This window comes from Salmo trutta, chromosome 8, assembly GCF_901001165.1.
Source record: "Salmo trutta chromosome 8, fSalTru1.1, whole genome shotgun sequence".
Classification (NCBI taxonomy): domain Eukaryota; kingdom Metazoa; phylum Chordata; class Actinopteri; order Salmoniformes; family Salmonidae; genus Salmo; species Salmo trutta.
In genome coordinates, this window is record NC_042964.1 from 39056241 (window position 1) to 39082441 (window position 26201).

General features: G+C 43.1%; 1 protein-coding gene and 1 pseudogene across 1 annotated transcript in view; both read left to right on the top strand.

The window, feature by feature from the left end:
* The window catches only part of LOC115198864 (solute carrier family 41 member 2), a 31511-nt gene extending 6918 nt beyond the window's left edge, over positions 1–24593 (top strand). The window contains exons 7-11 of the mRNA XM_029761246.1: positions 1540–1687; positions 1802–1881; positions 4210–4341; positions 4637–4785; positions 22980–24593. Coding sequence (XP_029617106.1) covers positions 1540–1687; positions 1802–1881; positions 4210–4341; positions 4637–4785; positions 22980–23165 — 695 coding nt within the window. The 3' untranslated portion in view covers positions 23166–24593. The remainder of the gene's footprint in view (positions 1–1539; positions 1688–1801; positions 1882–4209; positions 4342–4636; positions 4786–22979) is intronic.
* On the top strand, positions 6583–8605 carry LOC115198863 (zinc-binding protein A33-like; annotated as a pseudogene).
* Positions 24594–26201: the final 1608 nt, after the last annotated feature.

The following is a 26201-nucleotide window of genomic DNA, read 5'->3' on the forward strand; positions in this document are numbered from 1 at the left end:
TACATTACTCAACACAGAGTGGACCAGCAAGCATTTCCTTTGGAAAGTGTATTTTACTAACCTTTACATGTCAGAGCCCTATGAAACAAGCATTCATCACTAGACCAGAGACTCAAAATCTATGAAAGGCTACAGTAAAACCTCTGAGATAATTTAGTAGAAGAGTTGTTCATATTTTCATACCAGCTCAGTAAATCTGTCTGGCCTTGCCTGGTGGTGTAGGACAGGCTGTGTTCCAAACGGCACTCTATTTCCTATGGGCCCTGATCAAAAGTAGTGCACTACATAGAGAATAGGGTGCCATTTGGGATGTTGCCACAGAGGACAGTGTCTCTGTTGTAAGGGCCAGCCGTGTCCGTCCCGTCCGCAGTGTTCTGCCTAATTGGACTAATTGGCAGTTTACTCACAGCTAAAGTTAGTCATTTTAGCCTGATGGTGTACAGAGATATCCAGGAGACTGTATATATACCCAAGGCCACGTGCCACGGTTGACTACTGCAAACATTTATTTTAAGACCTAAAGCTGAAACGTGGCACGGGAATGGTGAACCACAGTGACACCCAGAGTCAAGCCTAAACCCAGGGACTGGTGGGTATACCTGTGTCATCATGACTGGGACTATTACCCAATTCTACCCACTCTGACTACATAGAACTCCCTTCTCTGGGTTTTATATCTATGTCTTCAGGGGGTTGATGATGCGGGCCATTAAGTGTGTGGAATGGGATCATGGTGAGACGAACATCTGGTAAGGAGAGGGGGATGATGGAGTTACATATCTCACTACTAGGCACTAAGCAGGTGTTTCCCCTTCTCTATTCTCCAACATGACTCTGATTTAGTTCTGTAATAATCATTAGAGTTTGGCCAAAGAGGAAGTGTGTGTGCGCATGCAAATTTCTGTATAAACTAGATCCCTCCAAGGATAGGGTCTTGATAGTGAGTGATGAGTTAGATATGTCCTGTTCTGTAGCTACTGTACTGAGTCACAAATACAGCACTTTGGTTTGTTATGAATCTCTGTTGTTTTCTTGCTCCCTGCTCTGTGTCACGCTGTCTTTCCTGGGGAGAGGAGGGACAGTATCTTCCCCCCTGCTCTGTCAATCCTCATGCAGCTGAAGCTGATAAATGGTGTTTGTTGTTTTGTTGTTGTAACTCTCACCAGAAGGTTCACTCTTTGGGGATTACATCTGTTTTGAATTCTCCCTTTTCCTCTGTGTGTCTCTCTCTCTCTCTCTCTGTCTCTCTCTGTCTCCTTTAATGTACATATCTACCTCTGCACATTGATCTGGTACTGCTATTCCCTGTATATATGCTTGTGTATTATTATTTTTTTTAAATGTACCCCCTTTTACTCCCCAATTTTGATCTTGTCCCAGGCATTTTATTCCTTTTGTGTTAGTTTAACATTCTGCGTCATTGGGAAATGTTCTTAAGCAAGCTTTTCACTGTAAAGTCTGAACCAGTTGTATTCAGCACATGTGATAAATACAATTTGATTTGTCGTTCTCTCGCTCTCTGTTTCTCTCTGTGTGTAGACTCTCACCCGTACGTGTCGTCCCTGGTGTGTGCCTTCTTCCTGTCTCTGACTCCAGTGTGGATGGTGATCTCCTCCAAACACCCGGCCAGCCGCACCCTGCTCTACTCCGGCTGGGAGCCTGTCATCACTGCCATGGTCATCAGCAGGTGTGTGTGGATGCACTCACTCACTGTCATAGAGAAATAGCAACAGACTATTGTACATTCACATGATGAGAATAATACCACATTTTTAGTGTGTGAATATTCTGTGCTCTGCAGTATCGGAGGACTCATCTTGGACAAAACAGTGTCTGACCCGAACCTGGCTGGCATCGTGGTGTACACCCCTGTCATTAACGGTGAGACGCAATATCACTGACTGATTAGACACTCTGTGTGGATTCACATTTTAGTCATTTAGCAGACGCTCTTATCCAGAGCGACTTACAGTAGTGAATGCATACATTTCATACATTTTCTTCCGTACTGGTCCCCAATGTGACTGACACACTGTGTGGGTTTACAATGTGACTGACACACTGTGTGGGTTTACAATGTGACTGACACACTGTGTGGGTTTACAATGTGACTGATACACTGTGTGGGTTTACAATGTGACTGACACACTGTGTGGGTTTACAATGTGACTGACACTGTGTGGGTTTACAATGTGACTGACACTGTGGGTTTACAATGTGACTGACAATGTGCACCAATTTGAATAAATTTACATTGAAACTTCGTAGTTAGAAAAATAATGAGTAATGGACTAAACACAAACGTCTGTCTCTGTATCACTGCTACTGTCAACCTCCTCCCATCCTTACCGGGGGACCGTTGCCAAGGCTGTTGCTGGCATTTTGACAACCAGAGATCAGCTTTTAATTAAACATTGTTAATGAGAGACATTTAACTCGATGGAAGGAGACTGTGTGCCTCTAATCTATGTTACTGCTGAGATGTCTACAAATCAGGAAGTGTGTGTGTGTGTGTGTGTGTGTGTGTGTGTGTGTGTGTGTGTGTGTGTGTGTGTGTGTGTGTGGACCACACAGACAAATGACTCTGGGGCTGGAAAAGGGAGGTTTCCTCACCAACCCTGTAACTATCTGTGATTTACACCACATAGAGGTGGTTACTATCGTATAGGGAGGAGATGATTAGACTGAGCCTTTCACTCTGAACATGCACAGTTCCTCTCTTCAAAACTAGAGACGGAATATAAGAGGAGATGAGTGAAGCTGGTAAAGGAGAGGAATTGGGGGAATGGAAGGATGGGAGAGAGAAAGGAGACTGGAATGGGAGAAATTAAAATAGTGAGATGAGACGAAGAGAGGCATGCAGACAGTTTGTTGTCCCAGAGCTACTCCGATGGGGTGGGAGACGGGACCCCCCCTGTGGTCTACCCTCACCCCACCCCCCTCTCCCTCTGTCAGACCCAGTGACCCATATTACAGCAGCTAGCCCCCCTGCTGAGGTGGAACCACCATACTCCCCAGACCTCTGAAGGAGAAGAGGGATTGAGTGGTGGACTGGAGATGGATGAGCAGTGCAATGAAAGTGAGGGATATTGCGGAATGAGAAGGGGTGGGGGGGTGATTAGGCAGGGAGGAGTGTGAGGGATGAAAGGAAGGGGGAAAGGAATAACATGGGGGGGGGGGGCAATTCTATTTAGCCGCACCATGGAGTAGTTAAATGTCAGTGGAGAGGCAGCAAAGATTGGATTAAGTGGCCATAATCTCCGGGCAGCAAAGGTGTCTGTTCTCATTTAGGCCTGCCTGATCAGGATAACAAGCACAGGAAGGGAGATGAGCCCAGCTACCACAAAATATACCCTTCTCCAAAACACAACCCTTTTGGTACTGTGCCTCTTTGGGTACTCTTTGGAATGCCCAAATATGTTTTGTCCCTTTCTGTCTCACTGACCACATCCTCTCTCCTCTACTTTCTGTCAGTGTTGTCTCTCATACACTATTTTGGGTTGGAGTGGTTGTCTGGTCTGCCCACCTGGAAGCTGTGAGTGTTTCTACATGAGCTGTGCTGCGTGGCTAGACTACTCTGAGTCACCTGTGTGTGCGTGTGTGTGTGTGTGGATCTAAATTGCCTTGTCCGGCTGTTCTCATGAGCAATGTTCCTCTGCTTGATACAAATTACAATCTATATGAGGAAGCTGAGCAGTATTAGATGGGGCACGCTGTCAGTCTTTTTTTTTCCTCTTTCTCCCCCCTTTCTCCTTTTCTCTTTCCCCTTACTTTCCCTGTCTTTGTCTATCCCCACCTCTCTCGTTTTCCCCTCCTCTCTCTCTCTCTCTCTCTCTCTCCGTAATGCAGTTTTCCCACACCGTAATATGTATTAATTATGTCTCTGACTGTGGCGATGCATCACTGCTGTCTCATGCTCCTTCTGGTTGAGAAGGCTGCATTCCAAACCAAAACTCACACCCTTCCCTCTGTCCTAATGGATCTGGAAGGACTTGATATATGAAAGTAATATGACAGAGACTACAGTACATCCCTGCTCTTTGGAGGGAGAGGTTGGGTTACCTCAGATCTGACTGGAAGGCATCAACTGTTTAGGGAAGGATACAAATCTGGGTCCTCGCATTTCTCTCTAACCCTCGCTTCTGTTCTATACTCGGCTGCCTCCAGTCAGCGCCAGCCCTAAGCCAGCCTGTTCTGTCTGTTCTGCAGGTATTGGGGGGAACCTGGTAGCCATCCAGTCTAGTCGTATCTCCACTCACCTGCATTTCCACAGTGCTCCTGGGGAGGTACCAGAGGAAGCCAAAGGCTGCTACTACCCCTGCCGCACCTTCTGTGGCACAGGTAAAGCACCTAACCAATACTCACTTAAACTGTGGAAATGCGATCTGTTTTAAACAGGGCATCCTAAAGGACAGATTGCTTAGCATAGAGAGATTTCTCGTCCCTCTCGCTGTGATTTTAAGACACAAATTGTACAGTAGGTGCTGCAGAAGGTACTATGTTAAGTCACTACCCCATAATTATCTCCAGTCAGTGTTTAGGCTGACAGATACACAGGTTAGGAACCGTCTTAGCATCTGTTCTATTGTTAGACTCAGTTGCACAGTTCCAACTCCTCTCGTCTCCTCTCTCTCAGGAGCCAATCACCGTTCGGCCCAGGTGCTGCTCCTATTGGTGCTCCCGGGTCACCTGATCTTCTTGTACACCATCCACCTGATGAAAAGCGGCCACACCACCCTGACGCCTATCTTCATGACCGTCTACCTGGCTGCCGCCCTCTTACAGGTCAGTGGTGTGCGTGTGTGTGTGCGATGGGGTGGTAGGGGTAGTTCCTTTGCGAACTATCCATAGTCTGCAAGTTCCTTTTCCAACTGTGACCTTCATCTGAGCTTGAAATTTCACTGGCTGACATTACTTTCTATTTAAAGCTGTTATTTTGCGAGACACCGCTATTATTGTGACGCTATCACAAGCGAGCTGCGTTATGAGACCCTCTTTCACTCGGCTTTCAAAACGCTTCAACATAAATGAACCACACACATAATGAATGTCAACTTGAGATGAGTGCTCCTTCCTAAGTGACATTTGAAGGAAAATCAGGTGCGACAGGAAGCCTAGCGGTTAAGAACGTTGGGCCAGTGACTAGAAAGGTCGCTGGTTTGAATCCCCAAGCCCGACTAGGTGAAAAATCTGTCAACGTGCTCTTGAGCAAGGTACTTAACCCTAATTGCTCCTGTAGATCGCTCTGGATAAGAGCGTTTGCTAAATGACTAAATTGTAAATGTAGAAATGTGTGTATCCTAAGCATTCCTAGAGCTCTGTGGTTTTATCCCTGAAGAAGTCTGACTTGTGTGTTTTACCGCTTTGATGGCATTAGGATCAATTTATGGAAGCAAAGGCTCGTAATGTGAATTGGTGCTTTTACTATAGGTGTGCCATGGCATGCTACGACTGTCTGGAATGTGTGGTATTTTCTAGGTGTGCGTTTGCTCTCCGCCTCTATCTTCTTTAAAGTGGTTTGTTGTACACAGCAAGGCCTAACTGCCATCCTGGAAGTCTTGATTCCATGGAACTTAACATTGACCCCGGACTATCAAAGCTTACTCACTACAACTGGTCGTTATAGGAAGGAAGACATATGTTAGTTGCCATTTCTCTTCAATTTCACTAGTGAGCCTTTAAACACTAAGATACTATGAGCAGGAGGATATATATTTTTTTAACTAGGCAAGTTAACATTCTTATTTACAATTATATTTTTTTTAACCTTTTTATTTAACTAGGCAAGTCAGTTAAGAACAAATTCTTATTTTCAATGATGGCCTAGGATCAGTGGGTTAACTGCCTTGTTCAGGGGCAGAATGACTGATTTTTTTTACCTTGTCAGCTCGGGGATTCGATCTTGCAACCTTTCGGTTACTAGTCCAACATTCTAACCACTAGGCTACCTGCCGCCCTTGACGGCCTACCCCGGCCAAACCCCGACGACGCTGGGCCAGTTGTGCGCCACCCTATGGGACTCCCAATGACGGCCGAATGTGTTACAGCCTATAACATTATTGCAGTATTAACAGATTGAGAAGAGATAATCGAGAAGAGCCGTAGTTGTTTTAGAGCAGTGGTTCCCAACCAGGGGTTCTAGGACCCCTGGGGGTACTTGGCCTATCCACAGGGGGTAGTTGAGAATATTCATGACACCATAGGCCAACTGGTAAAATGCACATGTGGTACTTCAGAGGTACTCTGGGCAGAGCAAAATTAGGTTGGTGGTACAGTAACCAAAACAGGTTGGAAACCACTGTTTTGGTGTTCAGCGGCATGTGAATATGTTAGCTCTGTACCTTTTTTTAAGAGAAGCAATAAGCAAACCACACTTTGCTGAAGTGAAAGTAAAGTGAAGAGACTTGTATCAGGCACAGAAACCCTACTCCTTGTCCGAAGTCTTGCTACGCAACTACGCTGCATTCGATCTCTGTGAGCGTCTTATTAATCTAGGTCAACATCAACACAGGTGAGTTATAAAAAAAAGTTTACCTGGACAAGTCATAACAAACTTCATACCGTAGCATGATCACTTGTTAAACATGGTCTTTTTCACAGTTAAGTAGTAAAACGGGTTGGTACCTTTCAAATATTTAAATACAAAAGATTGGTTAGAATCATGTCTGGCTTGCTTGACAACTCTGAATCCTTTATTGAGTTGGTTATTTTTAATATAGAGAGCCAACTGAGTCCAGGAAATGCTTTATGGTTTCACCTTTGGTGTCTGTCTAGATATGGCCACCTCCAGCAGTCTCCTTTCTGTCTGGATGTGTTCACTGAGCCGGTCACCATTCCATGTGGACACAACTTCTGCAAGGCCTGTATCAGTGGATACTGGGATACCAATGACCTGTGCCAGTGTCCATTATGTAAGGAGATTTTCTACAGAAAACCTGAGCTTTGTGTCAACACAACGTTCAGCGAGGTTGTAGAGAATTTTAAGAAGATGAGAGTCGGAGGTAAAGATGAGTCCCCTGCCAAGCCTGGAGAAGTGTCCTGTGACTTCTGCACTGGGAAGAAGCTCAAGGCCCTGAATTCCTGTCTGGGGTGTCAGACCTCTTACTGTGAGACTCACCTGGAGCCTCATCAGAGAGTCCCAGCCTTGAAGAGACACAAGCTGATCAACCCTGTGGAGAACCTGGAAGACAGGATGTCTAAGAAGCACGGCAGACCTCTAGAGCTGTTATGTAGGAGTGACCAGACTTGTGTGTGTCAATTCTGCACTGAGACAGACCACAAGACTCATGACACTGTCCCGCTAGAGGAAGAGTATGGAGAGAGGAAGGCTAAACTGGGGAAGACTGAGGCAGAAGTGCAGCAGATGATCCAGGAGAGACTGAAGAAGGTTCAGAAGATCAAACGCTCAGTAGATCTCAGTCAGAAACATGCACACAGAGAGAGAGATCAGACAGTGTACAGGTCTTCACTGCTCTGGTGCGCTCCATTGAGAGAAGCCAGACTGAGCTCATTGAGGAGAAGCAGGAAGCAGCATAGAGGCAGGCTGAAGGGCTCATTTAAAGAGCTGGAGCAGGAAATCGCTGAGCTAAAGAGGAGAAGCACTGAGCTGGAGCAGCTCTCACACACTGAGGACCACCTCCTCCACCTCCAGAGCTTTCCATCCCTGTGCACCCCTCCAGACACCAGAGACTGGTCTGACATCAGTGTTCACAGTGATCTGTGTGTGGGAACTGTTAGGAGAGCTGTATTTCAACTAGAGGAGACACTGAATAAAGAGATGGAGAAGCTGCCTGAAGTCAAACTGAAGAGGATACAGCAGTATGCAGTGGATGCGACTCTGGATCCTGATACAGCACATCCTTACCTCATGTCTGAGGATGGCAAACAAGTGAAACATGGAGATGCAAAACAGGATCTCTCTGACAACCCAGAGAGGTTCAATCTTGTTGTCTATGTATTGGGAAAGGAGGGCTTGTCCTCAAGGAGATTTTACTATGAGGTGATGGTTAAAGGAAAGACTAAGTGGGATTTAGGAGTGGCCAGAGTCCATCAACAGGAAGGGGGATATCACACTGAGTGCTGAGAATGGGTACTGGACTCTGTGCCTGAGGAATGGAGAATATGAGGCTCTTGCTAAACCCAGTGTCCCCCTCTCCCTGAGAGAAAAGCCCCAGAAGGTGGGGTGTTTGGGGGTGTTTGTTGATTATGAGGAGGGTCAGGTCTCCTTTTATAATGTGGAGGCCAGGTCTCTTATCTACTCTTTCACTGGCTGTACCTTCACTGATAAACTCTATCCATTTTTCTGCCCCTGTCTTAATGATGATGGTGAAAACTCTACCCCTCTGATCATCGCTCCTGTCAATGACACAGAGTTTAACCTTAAAGTATAGTTGATGGGCATTCTTTGGAGGAGACTGCAGTGTCATATGAATGTCACACATGGTTGTTTTATGTCCTTATACTCCTTTAATGATATCTCGTGTGTCGCTCTCTCTCTCTCTCTCTCTCTCTCTCTCATTGTTATTATGAAAAATCAAAGCAGTACATGTATCCCCACTCCTAAAAAGGTATAATAAATAATTCCTTAATAAAATGCTTATAGAAAGGGGTTTCTAGGGCATTTATTTTCCATATTTACATGTAATGCCATAGCCACTCTCTCTTTCACATGGGACAATGAGGAATTCTTTCTCTCAATGCTATTTATAGGAATTATATCCTTCTCCTTTAAAGTAGCTTGAATCAGGGGAACTTGATCCTTAGTCTGGGGTTGTGGTCTCCCATTGGGCTAGTGGTAAGTCCTCGCATTGCTTTCCATGTCTTTACTACTTCATCCAGTAACTAGTGTCAGAGATGGGATAGTGCCTTTGTTTCAAAAGGGATAGGTTTGCCGTGGTAGTCCTCGGAGAGAACTTGAAAGAAGGTGCATAGGCATGCTTCCCAAAGGAGGGTGTTGCAACTATCCACCTCATTTTCAAACATTGCTATGGGCACAGCCAAACAGCGGAAGTGATACATTTGACTTCTGCTTTACTTCCCCACTGCAGCGCAGCAGTGGCAACCTCTGTGGGTGACTCTTGCCAGAGTAAATTATTTTAAGGAGTCAATTTAGAGCATAAAAGTCAAGTAAGCCTAAACGAGTATAAGTGTAATGTCATATTTATTTCATTCAAGTTCGCTAAAATTAGCTAGGCCTACTAGTTCTGTTATGATAACGTTAGTTGTGTCAAAGTTAAGGGCCATCAACTAAGCCAATAATGATAAATGTAGGCTACACCTACAGTGCATTCGGAAAGTATTCAAACCCCTTTTTTTTCACATTTTGTTACATTACAGCCTTATTCCTAAATGGATTAAATCATTTTTTCCCCTCATCAATCTACACACAATACCCCATAAACTGAAATATCACATTTACATAAGTATTCAGACCCTTTACTCAGTACTTCGTTGAAGCACCTTTGGCAGCGATTACAGCCTCGAGTCTTCTTGAGTATGACGCTCCAAGCTTGGCACACCTGTATTTGGGGAGTTTCTCCTAGTCTTCTCTGCAGATCCTCCCAAGCTCTGTCAGGTTGGATGGGGAGCGTCACTGCACAGCTATTTTTAGGTCTCTCCAGAGATGTTTGATCGGGTTCAAGTCTGAGCTCTGGCTGGGCCACTCAATGACATTCAGAGACTTGTCCCGAAGCCACTCTTGTGTTGTCTTGGCTGTGTGCTTAGGGTCGTTGTCCTGTTGGAAGGTGAACCCTGGCCCCAGTCTGAGGTCCTGAGCACTCTGGAGCAGGTTTTCATCAAGGATCTCTCTACTTTGCTACGTTCATCTTTCCCTCGACCCTAACTAGTCTCCCAGTCCCTGCCACTGAAAAACATCCCCACAGCATGATGCTGCCACCACCATGCTTCACCGTAGGGATGGTGACAGGTTTCTTCCAGACGTGACGCTTGGCATTCAGGCCAAAGAGTTCAATCTTGGTTTCGTCAGACCAGAGAATCTTGTTTCTCATGGTCTGAGAGTCTTTAGGTGTCTTTTGGCAAACTCCAAGCAGGCTGTCATGTGCCTGTTACTGAAGAGTGGCTTCCGTCTGGCCAATCTACCATAAAGGCCTGCTTGGTGGAGTGCTGCAGAAATGGTTGTATTCTGGAAGGTTCTCCCATCTCCATAGAGGAACTCTAGAGCTCTGTCAGAGTGACTCTACTGATTGTTCAGTTTGGCCGGGAGGCCATCTCTAGGAAGAGTCTTGGTGGTTCCAAACTTTTTCCACTGAAGAATGATGGAGAGTACTGTGTTCTTGTGGACCTTCAATTCAGCAGACATTTTTTGGTACCCTTACTCAGATCTGTGCCCTGACACAATCCTGTCTCGGAGATCTACGGACAATTCCCTCAACCTCATGGCTTTGTTTTTGACATGCACTGTCAACTGTGGGACCTTATTTAGACAGGTGTGTGCCTTTCCAAACTATGTCCAATCAATTGAGTTTACCATAGGTGGACTCCAATCAAGTTGTAGAAACATCTCAAGGATGATCAATGGAAAGAGGATGCACCTGAGCTCAATTTCGAGTCTCATAGCAAAGGGTCTGAATACTTTTGTAAATAAGGTATTTCTGTTTTTTATTTGTAATAGATTTGCTAAAATTTCTAAACCTGTTTTTGCTTTGTCATTATGGGGTTTTGTGTGTAGATTGCTGAGGAAAATGTTTTATTTAATCAATTTTCAAATAGGGCTGTAACGTATCAAAATGTGGAAAAAGTCAAGGGGTCTGAATACTTTCCAATGGCACCGTTTTAAAACGTTGGTGACCATCCACACTAGATGAAAGTTTATCGTTCTACAGTCCTACACCTGTCAATCAACTGATCAATGCATCCTACTGCGTGCTGCATATTAATACGGTGGTAACACAAGCCCATTCGGTGCTTTCAGGGTGTGTTCATTGTCATAGTGACAACTGCAAATAATGTCAATGTGCTTGTAGGCCTAATAATAATTTTTTTTATATACAGTTCCTTCAGAAAGTATTGACTTTTCCCCCCATGACTTTTTCCACATTTTGTGTTAAAGCCTGAATTTAAAATGGAGATGTTGTCACTGGCCCACACACACTACCCCATAATGTCAAATTGGAATTCAACCCTTTTGTTATGGCAAGTCTAAATAAATTCAGGAGTAAAATGTGCGTAACAAATTGTATAATAAGTTGCATGGACTCATTCCGTGTTCAATAATAGTGGTTAACATGATTTTTTTTTTTTGTGACTACCCCGTCTCTGTACCCCACACATACAATTATCTGTATGGTCCCTCAATCGAGCAGTGAATTTCAAGTGCAGATTCAACCACAAAGACCTGGGGTGTTTTTCAATGCTTCGCAAAGAAGGACCATACAGGAAGGGGGAAAAAAATAATCAGATGCTGAATTCCTTTCTCTACCAGTGGCGTGTGTTCATGGAAACCAAGGGAAGTCAGGCTTCCCCCAATAATTTTATATTGGTACATTTTCTCTGTGTTGCATATTTTTTCTTCAGTTTGCAAGAGGCTGAATGTATCTCACCAGAGAAAGCATCTGAGTGAGCAAAACAGTGCCCCTCTGTCTCTGTATGTGTAGGTCATCTATCTGATACTGTCAGGTCCAAAAGAGTATGACATTGTTGCTGCATTGAATGCAAGGGAAGCCAGCGAGAATTTGGCCTCCCTTGATGATATAAATAAATAACAATAATAGCCAATCAGAGTTGAGCTAAACTGAGTGAGCTCAACTGTGAATGGTCCTGTAGCACCAAGAAAAGGGGAAGGCAGTTTTCGATTTGGCTTCACTCCAATCACATCGAGGGCATAGGTCATTGACCGAAACTCATTGTGCAGCTAGTTGTCTTGTTGTCCTCCAGTGGCTAGCTAGCTAAAATTGCCCCTTTTCTAAATTGGCTATGGATAGGGATTTGGACTTGTCCTTTTAGTTTTATTCTCCGTACTGGCCAATAATTATAAAAAACGATTCTAATCCAACCATAAATTCATACATTGTGCCCCTGGCCGGCGAGGATGGAAGATGAATGTGTTTATTTTTTTCTTTATTTTTCTTTACTTAACTAGGCAAGTCAGTTCTTATTTACAATGACTGCCTACATGTATGTAGCTAGATGTAGAAGGCTAATGTTAACTAGTTAACGTTGACCATGAAAGGAAGTTAGGCTAGCAAGCAAGCATTTTAGCCAGGTAGCCTAAGACAACAAAAAATGAAAGTGTGTACTGTATGACAGTTATAGTTACCTTTCTGTCAACATGAAAGAGAAGAATATGGGTTTTTCTACAAGTTGGGTGAGTCAACATGTTTTTTCTACTTGCACGAGCATACATGCATACATAGAGTTGAAGTCGGAAGTTTACATACACCTTAGCCAAATACATTTTAAACTCAGTTTTTCACAATTCCTGACATTTAATCCTAGTAAAAATTCCCTGTTTTAGGTCAGTTAGGATCACCTCTTTTTTATTTTAAGAATGTGAAATGTCAGAATAATAGTAGAATTATTTATTTCAGCTTTTATTTCTTTGATCACATTCCCAGTGGGTCAGAAGTTTACACTCAATTAGTATTTGGTAACATTGCCTTTTAAATTGTTTAACTTGGGTCAAACGTTTATGGTAGCCTTCCACAAGCTTCCCACAATAAATTGGGTGAATTTTGGCCCATTCCTCCTGACAGAGCTGGTGTAACTGAGTCAGGTTTGTAGGCCTCGTTGCTCGCATACGCTTTTCCAGTTCTGCCCACAAATTTTCTATGAGATTGAGGTCAGGGCTTTGTGATGACCACTCCAATACATTGTCCTTATGCCATTTTGCCACAACTTTGGAAGTATGCTTGGGGTCATTGTCCATTTGGAAGACCAATTTGCAACCAAGCTTTATAACTTCCTGACTGATGTCTTGAGATGATGCTTCAATATATCCACATAATTTCTATTTTGTGAAGTGCACCAGTCCCTCCTGCAGCAAAGCACCCCCACAATATGATGCTGCCACCACCGTGCTTCACTGTCGGGATGGTGTTCTTCGGCTTGCAAGCATCCCCCTTTTTCCTCCAGATATAATGATGGTCATTATGGCCAAACAGTTCTATTTTTATTTCATCAGACCAGAGGACATTTCTCCAAAAAGTACAATCTTTGTCCCCATGTCCAGTTGCAAACCGTAGTCTGGCTTTTTATGGAGGTTTTGGAGCAGTGGCTTCTTCCTTGCTGAGCGGCCTTTCAGGTTATGTCGATATAGGACTCGTTTTACTGTGGATATAGATACTTTTGTACCTGTTTCCTCCAGCATCTTCACAAGATCCTTTACTGTCGTTCTGGGATTGATGCGAAAAGTGAAAATCAAAGTACGTTCATCTCTAGGAGACAGAACGCGTCTCCTTGAGCGGTATGACGGCTGCGTGGTCCCATGGTGTTTATACTTGCGTACTATTGTTTATACAGATGAACGTGGTACCTTCAGGCGTTTGGAAATTGCTCCCAAGGATGAACCAGACTTGTGGAGGTCTACAATTTTTTGCTGAAGTCTTGGCTGATTTTCTTTTGATTTTCTCATGATGTCAAGCAAAGAGGCACTGAGTTTGAAGGTAGGACGTCAAATACATCCACAGGTACACCTCCAATTGACTGAAATTATGTCAATTAGCCTATCAGAAGCTTCTAAAGCCATGACAACATTTTCTGGAATTTTCCAAGTTGTTTAAAGGCACAGTCAACTTAGTGTATGTAAACTTCTGACCCACTGGAATTTTGATACAGTGAATTATAAGTAAAATAATCTGTCTGTGAACAATTGTTGGAAAAATTACTTGTCATGCACAAAGTAGATGTCCTAACCAACTTGCCAAAACTATAGTTTGTTAACAACAAATTTGTGGAGTGGTTGACAGACGAGTTTTAATGACTCCAACCTAAGTGTATGTAAACTTCCGACTTCAACTGTACATGCATACATGCGTACGTACATACAGAGATCAGAACCATGAACATCCTCATCATTTTTAGCCACACCGTGGACAACCACATCCAGCTTCGTTGGACTAAATAGTTTTTGGTATATTTTAGTTGTCACTGTATTAGACTAAGCATAGGTGATTATGTTGAAATGGTGCTGGAATAGTGGAGGCATCTCCTGTTTTCTTTGCAACTTGCGGTAACTCTCAGTGGTTCTAAATCAATAGTTGTTTAGTGGTCTGAAAATGTTGGAAACATTAACTTGCTTGAGCATTCTGTAGGTCATGTAACTAACTGTTTGTTACATGCAATATACATTTTGGACTTCACTGGACAGAGATTGCTCTCTGGTTTTGATGAAAAAAGGTGTGGTTGAATTTATTCTGCCACTGTGTGTTCTTATTGTCTCGGCAAGGCATATGAACTAACAGGTTATAGAGAAAACAACAAAATTATCACAAGTTTTAATATGGCTTTTTTTCTGTCTTGGCTTCCCCAGTGATTTTACACAGCTTTTGATCATTACAAAGATACAGGCATCCTGTCTAACTCAGTTGCCGAAGAGGAAGAAAACTGCTCAGGGATTTCACCATGGGACCAATGGTGGTTTTAAAACAGTTATAGAGTTTTATGGTTGTGATATGAGAGAACTGAGGATGGATCAACATTGTAGTTACTCAAAAATACTGACCTAAATGACAGAGTGAAAAGGAAGCCTGTACAGAATAAAAATATTCCAAAACATGCATCCTGTTTACAATAAGGCACTAAAGTAAAACTGCAAAAAATGTGGCAAAAGAATTTGCTTTTTGTACTGAATACAAAACGTTATGTTTGGGGCCAATCCAACACAACACATCACTGAGTACTACTCTTCATATTTTCAAGCATAGTGGTGGCTGCATCGTTATGGGTATGCTTGTCATCGGCAATAACTATGCAGTGTTTTAGGTTAAAAATAAACAACAGAATATAAGCACAAGAGGGAAACCTTTCCAACAGACACTGGGAGACATTCACCTTTCATCAGAACAATGACCTCAAACACAAGGCCAAATCCACAGGTTGCTTACCAAGATGACATTGAATGTTCCTAAGTGGCTTAGTTACAGTTTTGACTTAAATAGGCTCAAATCTATGGCAAGACTTGAAAATGGCTGTCTAGCAATGATCAACAATCAACTTGACAGAGCTTGAAGAATTTTACAAAGAATAATGGGCAAATATTGTACAATCCAGTTGGCAAAGCTCTTAGAGACTTACCCCGAAAGACTCACAGCTGTAATCGCAGCCAAAGGTGCTTCTACAAAGTATTTATTAAGGGTTGTGAAACTTAAAAAAATGAGATTTCTGTATTTCATTTTCAATAAATTAGCTACATTTTCTAAAAACATGTTTTCACTTTGTCTTTATGGGGTATTGTGTGTAGATGGGTCAGAGAAATATTTAATCAATTTTGAATTCAGGCTGTAACACAACAAAATGTGGAATAAGTCAAGGGGTTTGAATACTTTCTCAAGGCACTATAATCTGCGAAAGAAGTTGGCTGGCTTGCTTGCCAGTCTAGGCTACTTCCAGACACAAGACCTTGTTAGCTTGAAACAGTCTATCTAAAACAGTGAGTTTTTGAAACAGCTTTGTACTGTTTCGACATTGTGAAAGTAAAAACACTTCCCACGTTTGAACGTGCGCACGCACACACGCGCGCGCGCACACACACACACACACACCCAAAGCATGCCTCTAAAACACATCTCGTTCAGTCGTCATTCCTAATGAGGAGAATTGAAACCGAGGCTAAATGGGCCTATGTGGCTCAGCTGGTAGAGCATGGTGCTTGCAACACCCAGGGTAGTGGGTTCCATATTCAGCCCCCTTTAACCTCAGACTCCGATTGTCATACATTTCAGGAAGCTAAATGAAATGACACAAATTCATTCCTATTAGGAAAATAAAGCAAGTATTAATTTAATGTCAATTAAATAAGAACAGTTTGATTAAATCATTCCTAAATAAAATGTTTAGAGGCTTTGTTTTTTAAATTTTATTTACTTAGCCCTTGTAGTCTATGGTCTGGTGTCCTATTGTGCTAGTGCTAAGACAGGATGAAACATCTCTTGCGTTGTCTTCCATGTCTTTACTACTTCACCCTGTAACTCTGATGTCAGAGATGGGATGGTGCCGTCGTGCAATAGTCTGAGTTGTGCCCTGGTAGTCCTTGGAGGGGACTTGAAATAGTACACAGGCATGCTTCCCAAAAGAGGGTGTTGCAACTATACCAATGAAAGGTGTACTATGACCACTGCTGATAGGTTTAACCTTACTAGCACTGAGATGTATGAACAGGAGGCTATGTAATATCAATTTTCCAGTAGATTAGAGCAAAGAAAATGGCAAATGACAGTTTAACTCTGTGTAAAGATTACTTTCAGGTAACTGGCAAAATAAAGGAAACGCCAACATAGTGTCTTAATAGGGCGTTGATCCGCCAGAACGGCTTCAGTGCACTTTGGCAGGGATTCTACAAGCGTCTGGAACTCTATTAGAGGGATGCGAAACCATTCTTCCACAAGAAATTCCATAATTTGGTGGTGGTGGAAAACACTGCCTTTAGGCGCCACTCCAGAATCTCCCGTAAGTGATGAATTGGATTGAGATCTGATGACTGAGAAGGCCTTGGCATATCGTGAAACATCAGCAAGTTGAGCAGTCTTCGTCAGTGACGCTCCTGCCAAACGTGCCCCAACAATCACCCCTCTTTCAAAGTCACTGCGATCTCTTCTAGCCATGGTAGACAAAATAATGTGCAACTGGGCCTGACCAGCATTTTTATACATGACCCTATGCAGATGTGATGTTAATTCCACACCTGTGTGGATGCACCTGCTTTCAATATACTTTGTATCCCTCATTTACTCAAGTGTTTCCTTTTATTTTGGCAGTTACCTGCATGTTCCTTTTGAGAGCAGCCATACGCAGACAGACCGGCAAAGAGGGGGCTATTGACGTCACTATGCTGAAGTAAAAGTAAAGTGGAGATACTTCTATATCAGACACAAAACTTTACTTTCCAGTTCTTCAGAAATCGCTCTACAACTACGCAGTGTCTTTTATTCCTGTGGTTCTCTAAGGGCAGTAAGAACAGCATCAACACCAACAGATACACTCAATGTTTTACAAGATCAAGTGAACTTTGCTATGAACATGGCTTCTCCTGTTTTCTTATTTTGAACACGTGTATTTGGTTAAAGCCTTTTTATAACTGAAATGGTCAACCTTTAGAGGATTTGTTTATATTTTTCCCCTGTCTCTCTGGATGTGTTCACTGAGCCGGTCTCTATTCCATGTGGACACAACTTCTGCAAGGCCTGTATCAGAGGATGCTGGGATACCAATGGCCTGTACCAGTGTCAATTATGTAAGGATAAGTTCTATAGAGAACCTGAGCTTTGTGTCAAAACAATGTTCAGAGAGAATGTAGATGCATTTTTAGAAGATGAGGGTCAGAGGTAAAGATGAGTCCCCTGCCAATCCAGGAGAAGTGTCCTGTGACTTCTGCATTGGGAAGAAGCTCAAGGCCCTGAAGTCCCGTCTGGTGTCAGACCTCTGATCAACCCTGTGGAGAACCTGGAAGACAGGATCTGTAAGAAGCACGACAGACTCCTGGAGCTGTTCTGTAGAATTGACCAGACGTGTGTTTTGTGTCATGTGCTTGAAAGCAGACCACATGACTCATGACACTGTCCCTCTAGAGGAAGAGTTTGGAGAGGGGAAGGCTCAGTTGGGGAAGACTGAGGCAGAGGTTCAGTAGATGATTCAGGAAAGACTGCAGAAGGTTAATGTGGTGAAATACTCAGTAGAGCTCAGCGAGAGAGAGATGTCAGTGTACAGGTCTTCACTCCTCTGGTGCGCTCCATTGAGAGAAGACAAACGGAGCTCATTGAGGTGATTGAGGGGGAGCAGAGAGGCAGGCTGAAGGGCTCATTAAAGAGCTGGAGCAGGAAATCACTGAGCTAAAGAGGAGAAGCACTGAGCTGGAGCAGCTGTCACACACTGAGGACCACCTCCTCCAGAGCTTTCCATCCCTCTGCACAGCTCCACCCACCAAGGACTGCGCCGAGATCAGTGATCTGTGTGTGGGGACTGTAAGGATAGCTGAGGAACTCTATCCATACTTCTGCCCGAGTAATAATATGTGGTGAAAACTCTGCCCCTCTGATCATCACCCCTTTCAATCACCCAATATGATTTTTAATGTCATAACTGTCAGTCGTGAAGAGAAGGCAGTGTGAAAAATTACTATTTTAAAGGTCCTTAATAAGGATATCTGGTAATATCTCTCTGTCACATGAAAAGGTTGTTTCAATTCATCTTAAATAAAGTAGGATTTATTTTATTTACATGTGATGCAGTTATCCCCCCCTCCATGCCTGCTATTAAGTAAAAAAAAAATACCCTGTTTGTCTGAACATGTATCTCTGCACTCCCACTAACAGAGAGGACGGTGGAATCTTTCGACTAAACTGCTGGTCCTAAATCGCATAAATGTTTCTGTGGCCATGTAAATAGACGTGTTGCCCTATGCTTGTGAGCAGTCCCAGTGTACAGTGCCTGTTCAGGCTGTTCTCTCTGAGGAGTGGAAAGTTCCCCCTGCTGTGTTTGCTCAGGGTGTTATCTCCCAGTCAGCAACCTCTCTCTCACTCGCGCTCTCTAACCCCAGTACACACTCACACCCTCAGCTGCTGCACTCGACTCTGCCCTCTACTAAGAACTGTGTGTTCTCTCTGAGAATTCAACCTCAATCCCTGTCTCCCTCTACTTTAGAGAACTCCCCTTGCTTTCCCACACTTTCCTTGGTAGGATTCTTTGAATGGGGCTTCAGTGGTTTCAGAGATGGCATCATGCAATTCCGGCTGTGCCTTTCCCACCTTTCAAGCCTGACACGAACAGTACAGAGAGGCCCATCCAGGATCATCAATGTCTTCCACAATTTGTTAGATCAAAGTAGATCGCTAGAGTGAAGGAACATTTTGTTTTCTGAACAGATGGCCTTGAATTGTGCATCTTGTCTCATACAATCATTGGTTCCTCTAGGTGCTGGGTAGAGATATGAGGGGGAGACGGTCATGACCCCCTCCTCAGACCTTTTGGCAGAACACCCAGAATATGTTCTATAAGTTAAGATGGGAGACGTTGCCAGACACATGCAGGAACCAAACGTTAATTATGAATAACTAATAAGCTAAATCATGCAAATATACAGTCCATTCAAGTATTCAGACCCCTTGACTTTTTCCTCATCAATCTACACACAATATCCCATAATAACAAAGCAAAAACAGGTTTTTAGAAATGTTTGCAAATGTATTAAAAATTAAAAAACATAAAAAACCATCCCCACAGCATGATGCTGCCGTCATGCTAGCTGTCGTGCCTTTTACTGAGGAGTGGCTTCCATCTGGCCACTACCATAAAGGCCTGATTGGTGGTCTGGCCACTCTCCCATCTCCACAGAGGAACTCTAGAGCTATGTCAGTGACCATCGTGTTCTTGGTCGCCTCCCTGACCATGCCCCTTCTCCCCCGATAGCTCAGTTTGAGTGGGCGGCCAACTCTAGTAAGAGTCTTGGTGGTTCCAAAACTTCATTGATTTAAGAATGATGGACGGCACTGTGTACTTGGGGGCCTTCAATGCTGCAGACATTATTTGATAGCCTTCCCCAGAACTGTGCCTTGACATAATTCTGTCTCGAAGCTCTACGGACAATTACTTTGACCTCATGGCTTGGTTTTTGCCCTGACATGCACTGTCAACTGTGGGACCTTTTTATATAGACAGGTGTGTGCCTTTCCAAATCACATCCAATCAATTGAATTTACCACAGGTGTACTCCAAGTTGCAGAAACATCTCAAGGATGATCAATGGAAACAGGATGAACCTGAGCTCAATTGAGTCTCATTGCAAAGGGTCTGAATACTTATGTAAATAAGGTATTTCTTTTTTTTGTAATAAATTTGCGAAAATGTCAACCTGTGTTTGCTTTGTCATTTATGGGGTATTGTGTATAGATTTTATAGGCAAAAAAATGAAATACATTTTGGAATAAGGCTGTAATTTAAAAAGGGTATACTTTCTAGGGAATACTTTCCAAATGCACTGTAACTTGTCTGTGTAAGCAGTATATAAGAGAACTAACTGGACTGCCCCGGCGGAGCTCCTGACAGACCAAGTACTACTTGGTGCGTTAAGTTTGTTGGAACCTCTTCAGCTTGCTGATTAATAAAGCATGATTCATCTAAGATTGACTTCAGGTGTCCCTGTTGGTAATTTCCACGACACTAGCTAAACACAGAATTTGAAATGTTAGTGTGTAATTGAGATGGGACAGAGTTGCATCTTGACCTTCACCATTGTCATTCTGAGAGACCTGTTGTGGTAGGCCCTCTTATTGGCCTGAATTTGATCATGCTGATATTGAGGGAGTACTACAGTTGGAAATAGGCTTTGTTGCTAACTCTGGTACTTTTAAATTGATGTTGACCATGAAATCTTGATTCATGCACACTGTCCCTGTCAAATAAATAAATACATTTGAGTCAGAATCTACTGTATATCTGTCGACCCATCTCCTAATTTCTTGCCATGTCCTAATCTGGTCAAAGTTCTGTACCAGAAGTGCTGCTAATTCTACCAGGCCGGTTCATTAAGAACAAATTCTTATTTACAATGACAGCCCGATAAGAGGCCTCCTGTGGGGCAGGGGCCTGGATAAAACAAAAAAAAGAAAGTAAGACAAGACGTGAACACAGATGGAAGACACTTGAAGAGAGACCTATGGCAACAACACAACCTGCCACAAACCTTAAGGGCAGACAACAGCACGAAGTACAGAAAAGGCAAAGACAATGCACATCACACAAAACGGCTACAAATCTCAGTGACTGTCCAAAACTAGTGTCCAAAGAGTGTCCCAAAACTATCCAGTTTAAGTGTTTTGCAGCTCGTTCCAGTCGCTAGCTGCAGCGAACTGGAAAGAGGAGCGACCCAGGGATGTGTTAGCTTTGGGGACCTTTAACAGAATGTGACTGGAAAACAAGGTGTTGTATGCAGAGGATAAAGGGTATCTCAGACAGTGGGAGTGAGGCCTGAGGGGTTTTTATAAATGAGCATCAACCAGTGGATCTTGCATTGAGTGTGAAGAGATGGCCAGTTAACAGTGGAGTGTATATCACAGTGATGTGTCCTGTAAGGAGCATTTGTGGCAAATCTGATGGTCGAATGGTAAAAAACACCTAGCCACTCGAGCACCGTTACTGGCCGATCTGTATATTACGTCGCCGTAATCTAGCATGGGTAGGATGCTCATCTGAATCAAGGTTAGTTTGTCAGATGGGGTGAAGGGGGAGCGACTACGATACAGAAAACCTAGATGTAACCTTAGCCTGCAACTTATGTGCTCCGGGAAGGACAAAGTACTGTCTAGCCACAATTGGCTCGTGTGAAAAGGGATGGCAGGGAGAAAGAGGTATTAGATAGGTATGTTTCTGTTGTTGCTTATTCATTCTTCTGGCATTTCACATCAGTTTTCAAAGCAAATGTATTCAAAGCACACACTTGAAAACAAACTCATTTAAAGACACTAACTTTAGACCAAACACATTCAAAGCGTTTCCTGTGTAAATCTTTCTAATTAGAAAGATGGAGACAAAGGGCTGATGCAGGCTCCCATCCAGCCGCAGGACATCAAACAGTGTCTGGTTCCATTCTGGAGAGTCTTCTCCTTCGCTCTCTTCTCTGCATTGATTAGACAGCTCTAGTTAATACTGGGGAGTGGAGGTTTGACGTCGTTCTCTGGTTGTGTCTGTCTGTTGATTTGTCTCTTAAAACGTTTAGACAACGCGATTTGGATTTGGGGAGAGTTTTTAAACTATTCTGTTTTATTGTCTGTCGTGAGTGAGTGGGTGTGTCGAAGGGGTATTTGGTGGACAGTGACACTCAATAAAAGGACAGAGGGGAAAGAAGATTGCCCTTGATAGACTGAGACAAGGAGAGAGGGCCTTAAGAGAAAGAGGAAGTGTTTGATTCACTGCTCTGTCACAAGGAGTAAAGTCAGTGTTATTTCAGGCTACCTACTTTGCACGCTACTCACTATGTGTGACGAGGCAAATAGACTTTGTCGCGTGACCCTTGGGGGTTTCCATACTTAACGCGTTCTGCATAGAGATAGACATCTCAAAGCCATCATTCTTAGAATCCTAGATGGACCGAGGAATTCAGACACACCTATGAAACACACACAGTTACAAATAATTCCCTCTTTATCCCAAGACATGGTTGGTATATGCTTCTTGTGATTTTGGTGTTTGAAATGATCCGTTTGCTGCCGGTAACATTAGATTTCTCCTTGTTTTCCTTTACACATGGTTATCAGTCGAATGCTTAGTTTTATTCCTTATAGTATAGCTGTCATACTGCCTCTCTGTCTCTGGTCGGGCTAATTGCAGTGGGCAGCGTTTCAAGCTCTTTGTTTTTTGGACAGTGAAACAGGAACAACACTAACCCCTGGCAGACAGTTACTTTTCTCTAAAACACAATGGCCCGGAGCTCATCTCCATGCCCTCGCTTCTCTCTCTCTCGCATTTCTCTCGCTCTCTCTCTCGCTCTCGCTCAGCTCAGTTTTCTTTGTGTTTCTTAGAAAATATCTGTGAATTTCTCTCCCTCGCTTCAACTTCTCGGTGGGACACCACTGTGTTTTGTGAATCACGTGCGTATGTGTGCATCTGTTTATATTGGGGGTGTGATGTCTTGCATAGCAAACAATTGGGGTTTTGCAATTAGGAATAGCTAACATTGATTTACACGTGATGGTAATTGTGTTGCTGTGTGATAGGTCTTTAAGCTAACAGCTCTCTCTCACTTGTTTCTCTTGTACAGATTTACATTATGTACAGTAAACTCATTCTGTATATTAAACTCTCTCTCTCTCTCTCAGGTGTTCCTGTTGCTGTGTATAGCAGACTGGATGGTGTACTCTATGTGGCGTAGTGGTAAAGACCCAGACAGTTTCTCCATCCCCTACCTGACTGCCCTGGGCGACCTCCTGGGCACCGCTCTCCTGGCCCTCAGCTTCCAATTCCTGTGGTACATCGGCGACCAGGACAGCGACGTGGGTGACTGAGATGACCCCTGATCCCTGGTGGAGGGGTCACACCCGTGCCTCTACCCCGACCCAGAACCCCTACCCCTTCTCCTCCTCTTACGCCTTGTGGGGTTGTTGCCATTTAGGCGGTTTGCCTCACTCAGCTATTGGTCGCTGGAACATTCCTCTGCCTCTCCTATTGGGCAGAGTAGCACTTAACACTATGCTGATTGAGCCAATGAGGAGTTACAGATGTTCATTTGGAAGAAAAAAATGATATTATTTGTAAAGACATTTCTCTGCATCTGGTTCCTTTTTTCCATTCAACCAATGACACTGCATTCTAAAAATCATATGCTTCTTACAGTGCAATTTATTAAGAGATTTGACCGTTATTTCGTTGCAACAAGTCAGTTATATCCGATGGACACTGCAAATTTAGCTGGAAGCCTTCAGTTAGTGAGATCAACGGGCTGCAGTGTTAAGTCCTGACAGAGGGGAGATACATGGACAGACAGGGTGGAGAAAGGCCAGGTTACAGGAGGTACACAGCTCTGGCCCTGGACAGCTAGGGCCAGGGTTTGCAGGGTTAGTCGCTGGATCAGCTGTTTTAGAGCTGGGATGGAACAAAAGCCTGCACACTATGCTGTTGTTACAGACTAGTATTGCCTTCCCCTGGTCCAAAGCTTTATATAGTCTATACTAGAGCACTGAGTCTACTCTCAGCCCAGACGATATGCATCTCACTCTCTGTGGATACACTTCATAAAGTCTCTCATTAAGGTCAGTCACAGATTGAATCTCAGTTGTTTATCTGTGTGGGGTTTCATGTGGCCATCTGTACCTTTTTAGTTTTGTTTTGCATGATCACAAGGAAGGACAAATAGAATTGGGGACAGCAGCCTGATCGTGACAGTTAATGATACTCAAAGAAATGTATTGGATACCTGCTATTTTTATACCTCTCGAGGGACTTGATTCTTTCTCTCTCTCTCTCTCTCTCTCTCTCTCTCTCTCTCTCTGTCTCTCTCTCTGTCTCTCTCTCTCTTTATATATATATATATATATATATATATATATATAAATAATGGTGGTCCAGTCACACAGAGTAGGTACTATTGTGGCGTTATACAGTCAGGTCCCGCACGATCATGTGGTTTTGGCCACGCACTCTGTTTACACGTATGTACGTATATGTTCACTACGGTGGCTCTCTGCCGTTAATATTCCAATGAAATGTGCCTGCGGAGATTCACAGGGTGATGAGATGTTATTCTTTCTGATGCCATATTCCTTTAGTTTTCTGTTGAATCTGTTGTTGTTTTCTAACCTCTATTAATGTGCTGTTAAAAGGGTTTGTTGTTTTCATATTCGCAATCTGTTCTCGGAAACGGACCACGAATGACCTTTTTGTGACTCATCTAAACGTTTAATAAATAAATAAACGTCCAGCATGAATAAGCTGCTTACAAATGTGTGATTATACTGAGTGAAGATTTGCCGGTCCCTCAGAGAGGTTAATTGGATGTTGTAGTATTAGTGGTTGTTCAGTCAAAGCTCTTGTCTAAAGAGGTTTAGGAGGAAATGCCTGTAGACAGGGAAGGACAAGATCAGCTCCAATTGAGACAAATCCGTGTATACCGACCCTTCTCTGCAGTAAAGCAATGTTATGATTGAAGTCTACCACACTGTGGTAGAAATGTATTGTGTGCTCTTTGGATGCCTTCAGGAGATCACTGGACAATCACTGTCTCTATCTCCCCCAGTCTCCATGGTAACACCAGTGTGGTATTTCACCTTTCATGACCTCCACTCGATGAACATGCCTACACACACGCGCTCCTGTCTTTCTTCCCTCTTCCTGTCACTGCTTCCATCTCATTATGTCTTCTCATTCCCTCACTACTTCTCTCATTCCCTTACTCTCGCTCTCTAACCATTCTTTATTTCTCAGAGCTTTCTCTTTCAGATGTGAGACCTGAGAGGTGGGAACAGCACCCACAGAGACATGTTGACATTACATGCTCCTTTGGGTGGACACTAATATAAAAAATGCCATATCATATCAACTGGTGTGTGAGGTTATGATAGCTTGGCTATGTCACCTACAGGCCGATCTGTCTCAGTGAGGGCGTTATACATGTTAGGTGATTTAGTTTGAAAGGTGTCGCGTCAGATTAAGATTATTGTTAATTCAAAGTGTGAAGAAGGGTTTACTGTAATTGCTGAAGTTTTACTTGGCATAGAGTTGGAAAGAGAAAAGCATTTGAATAACAGAGTATGGACTCAGTCCGATAGTGGTGAAATAGTTTTATACATTATAGTATCTCTCTACATTCTGACGCCTTGCAAATGGAGTCGCATGGCAAAATAAATATATATTATCTGGTTCTGGACATCAAAGATGAGCTTGAGCAGTATTCCTTAACCCTCTCCTGGGAAAGATCAGAACATGAACCTTTAATGCTTGTTTCTGAATGCATCACAGTCTGTTGTCTGACCAATACTTAGTAGATCTGATCGTGAGAAGCGTTCCAACCACCTCTACCTTTTAGTTCCAACTAGGCCTAAGTACGGTTGCACATTTTGGGGAATATTCAGAGGTGGAAACTTTCCGTGGGAATTAATGGGATTTTATGGGAATTAACGGAAATATATGCAAACAAATATTAATACCATTTAAATGTAGATGTTTTTTGCATTGGATATATCATATGGAGACAGAAACATAAATATTTTACCTTATCATAAGTACACAATTGCAAATTATTAAATCCTTCCAATAGAAATGTAAAAAAAAAAAACAATTTAGTTACGAATTGAACTTGAATTAAATGAGTTGACTCTTCACATGGGATGATTTCACTGAACAACAAAAGGGAATATTGAATGATCCATCGTATCGCCCAAAAACGTTTTCAACATACATCTGTAAAATGATAGTCTAGAAACTAAAGCTTTGGTTGTCTTCCTCTCAGGCTTCCATGTCTTTTCCCTGGACATCCTCAATGTCCACCTCTTGAACATCACTCTGAGGCCTCATCTTCACTGTCACTTTCCAACCTTGTTGAGGAT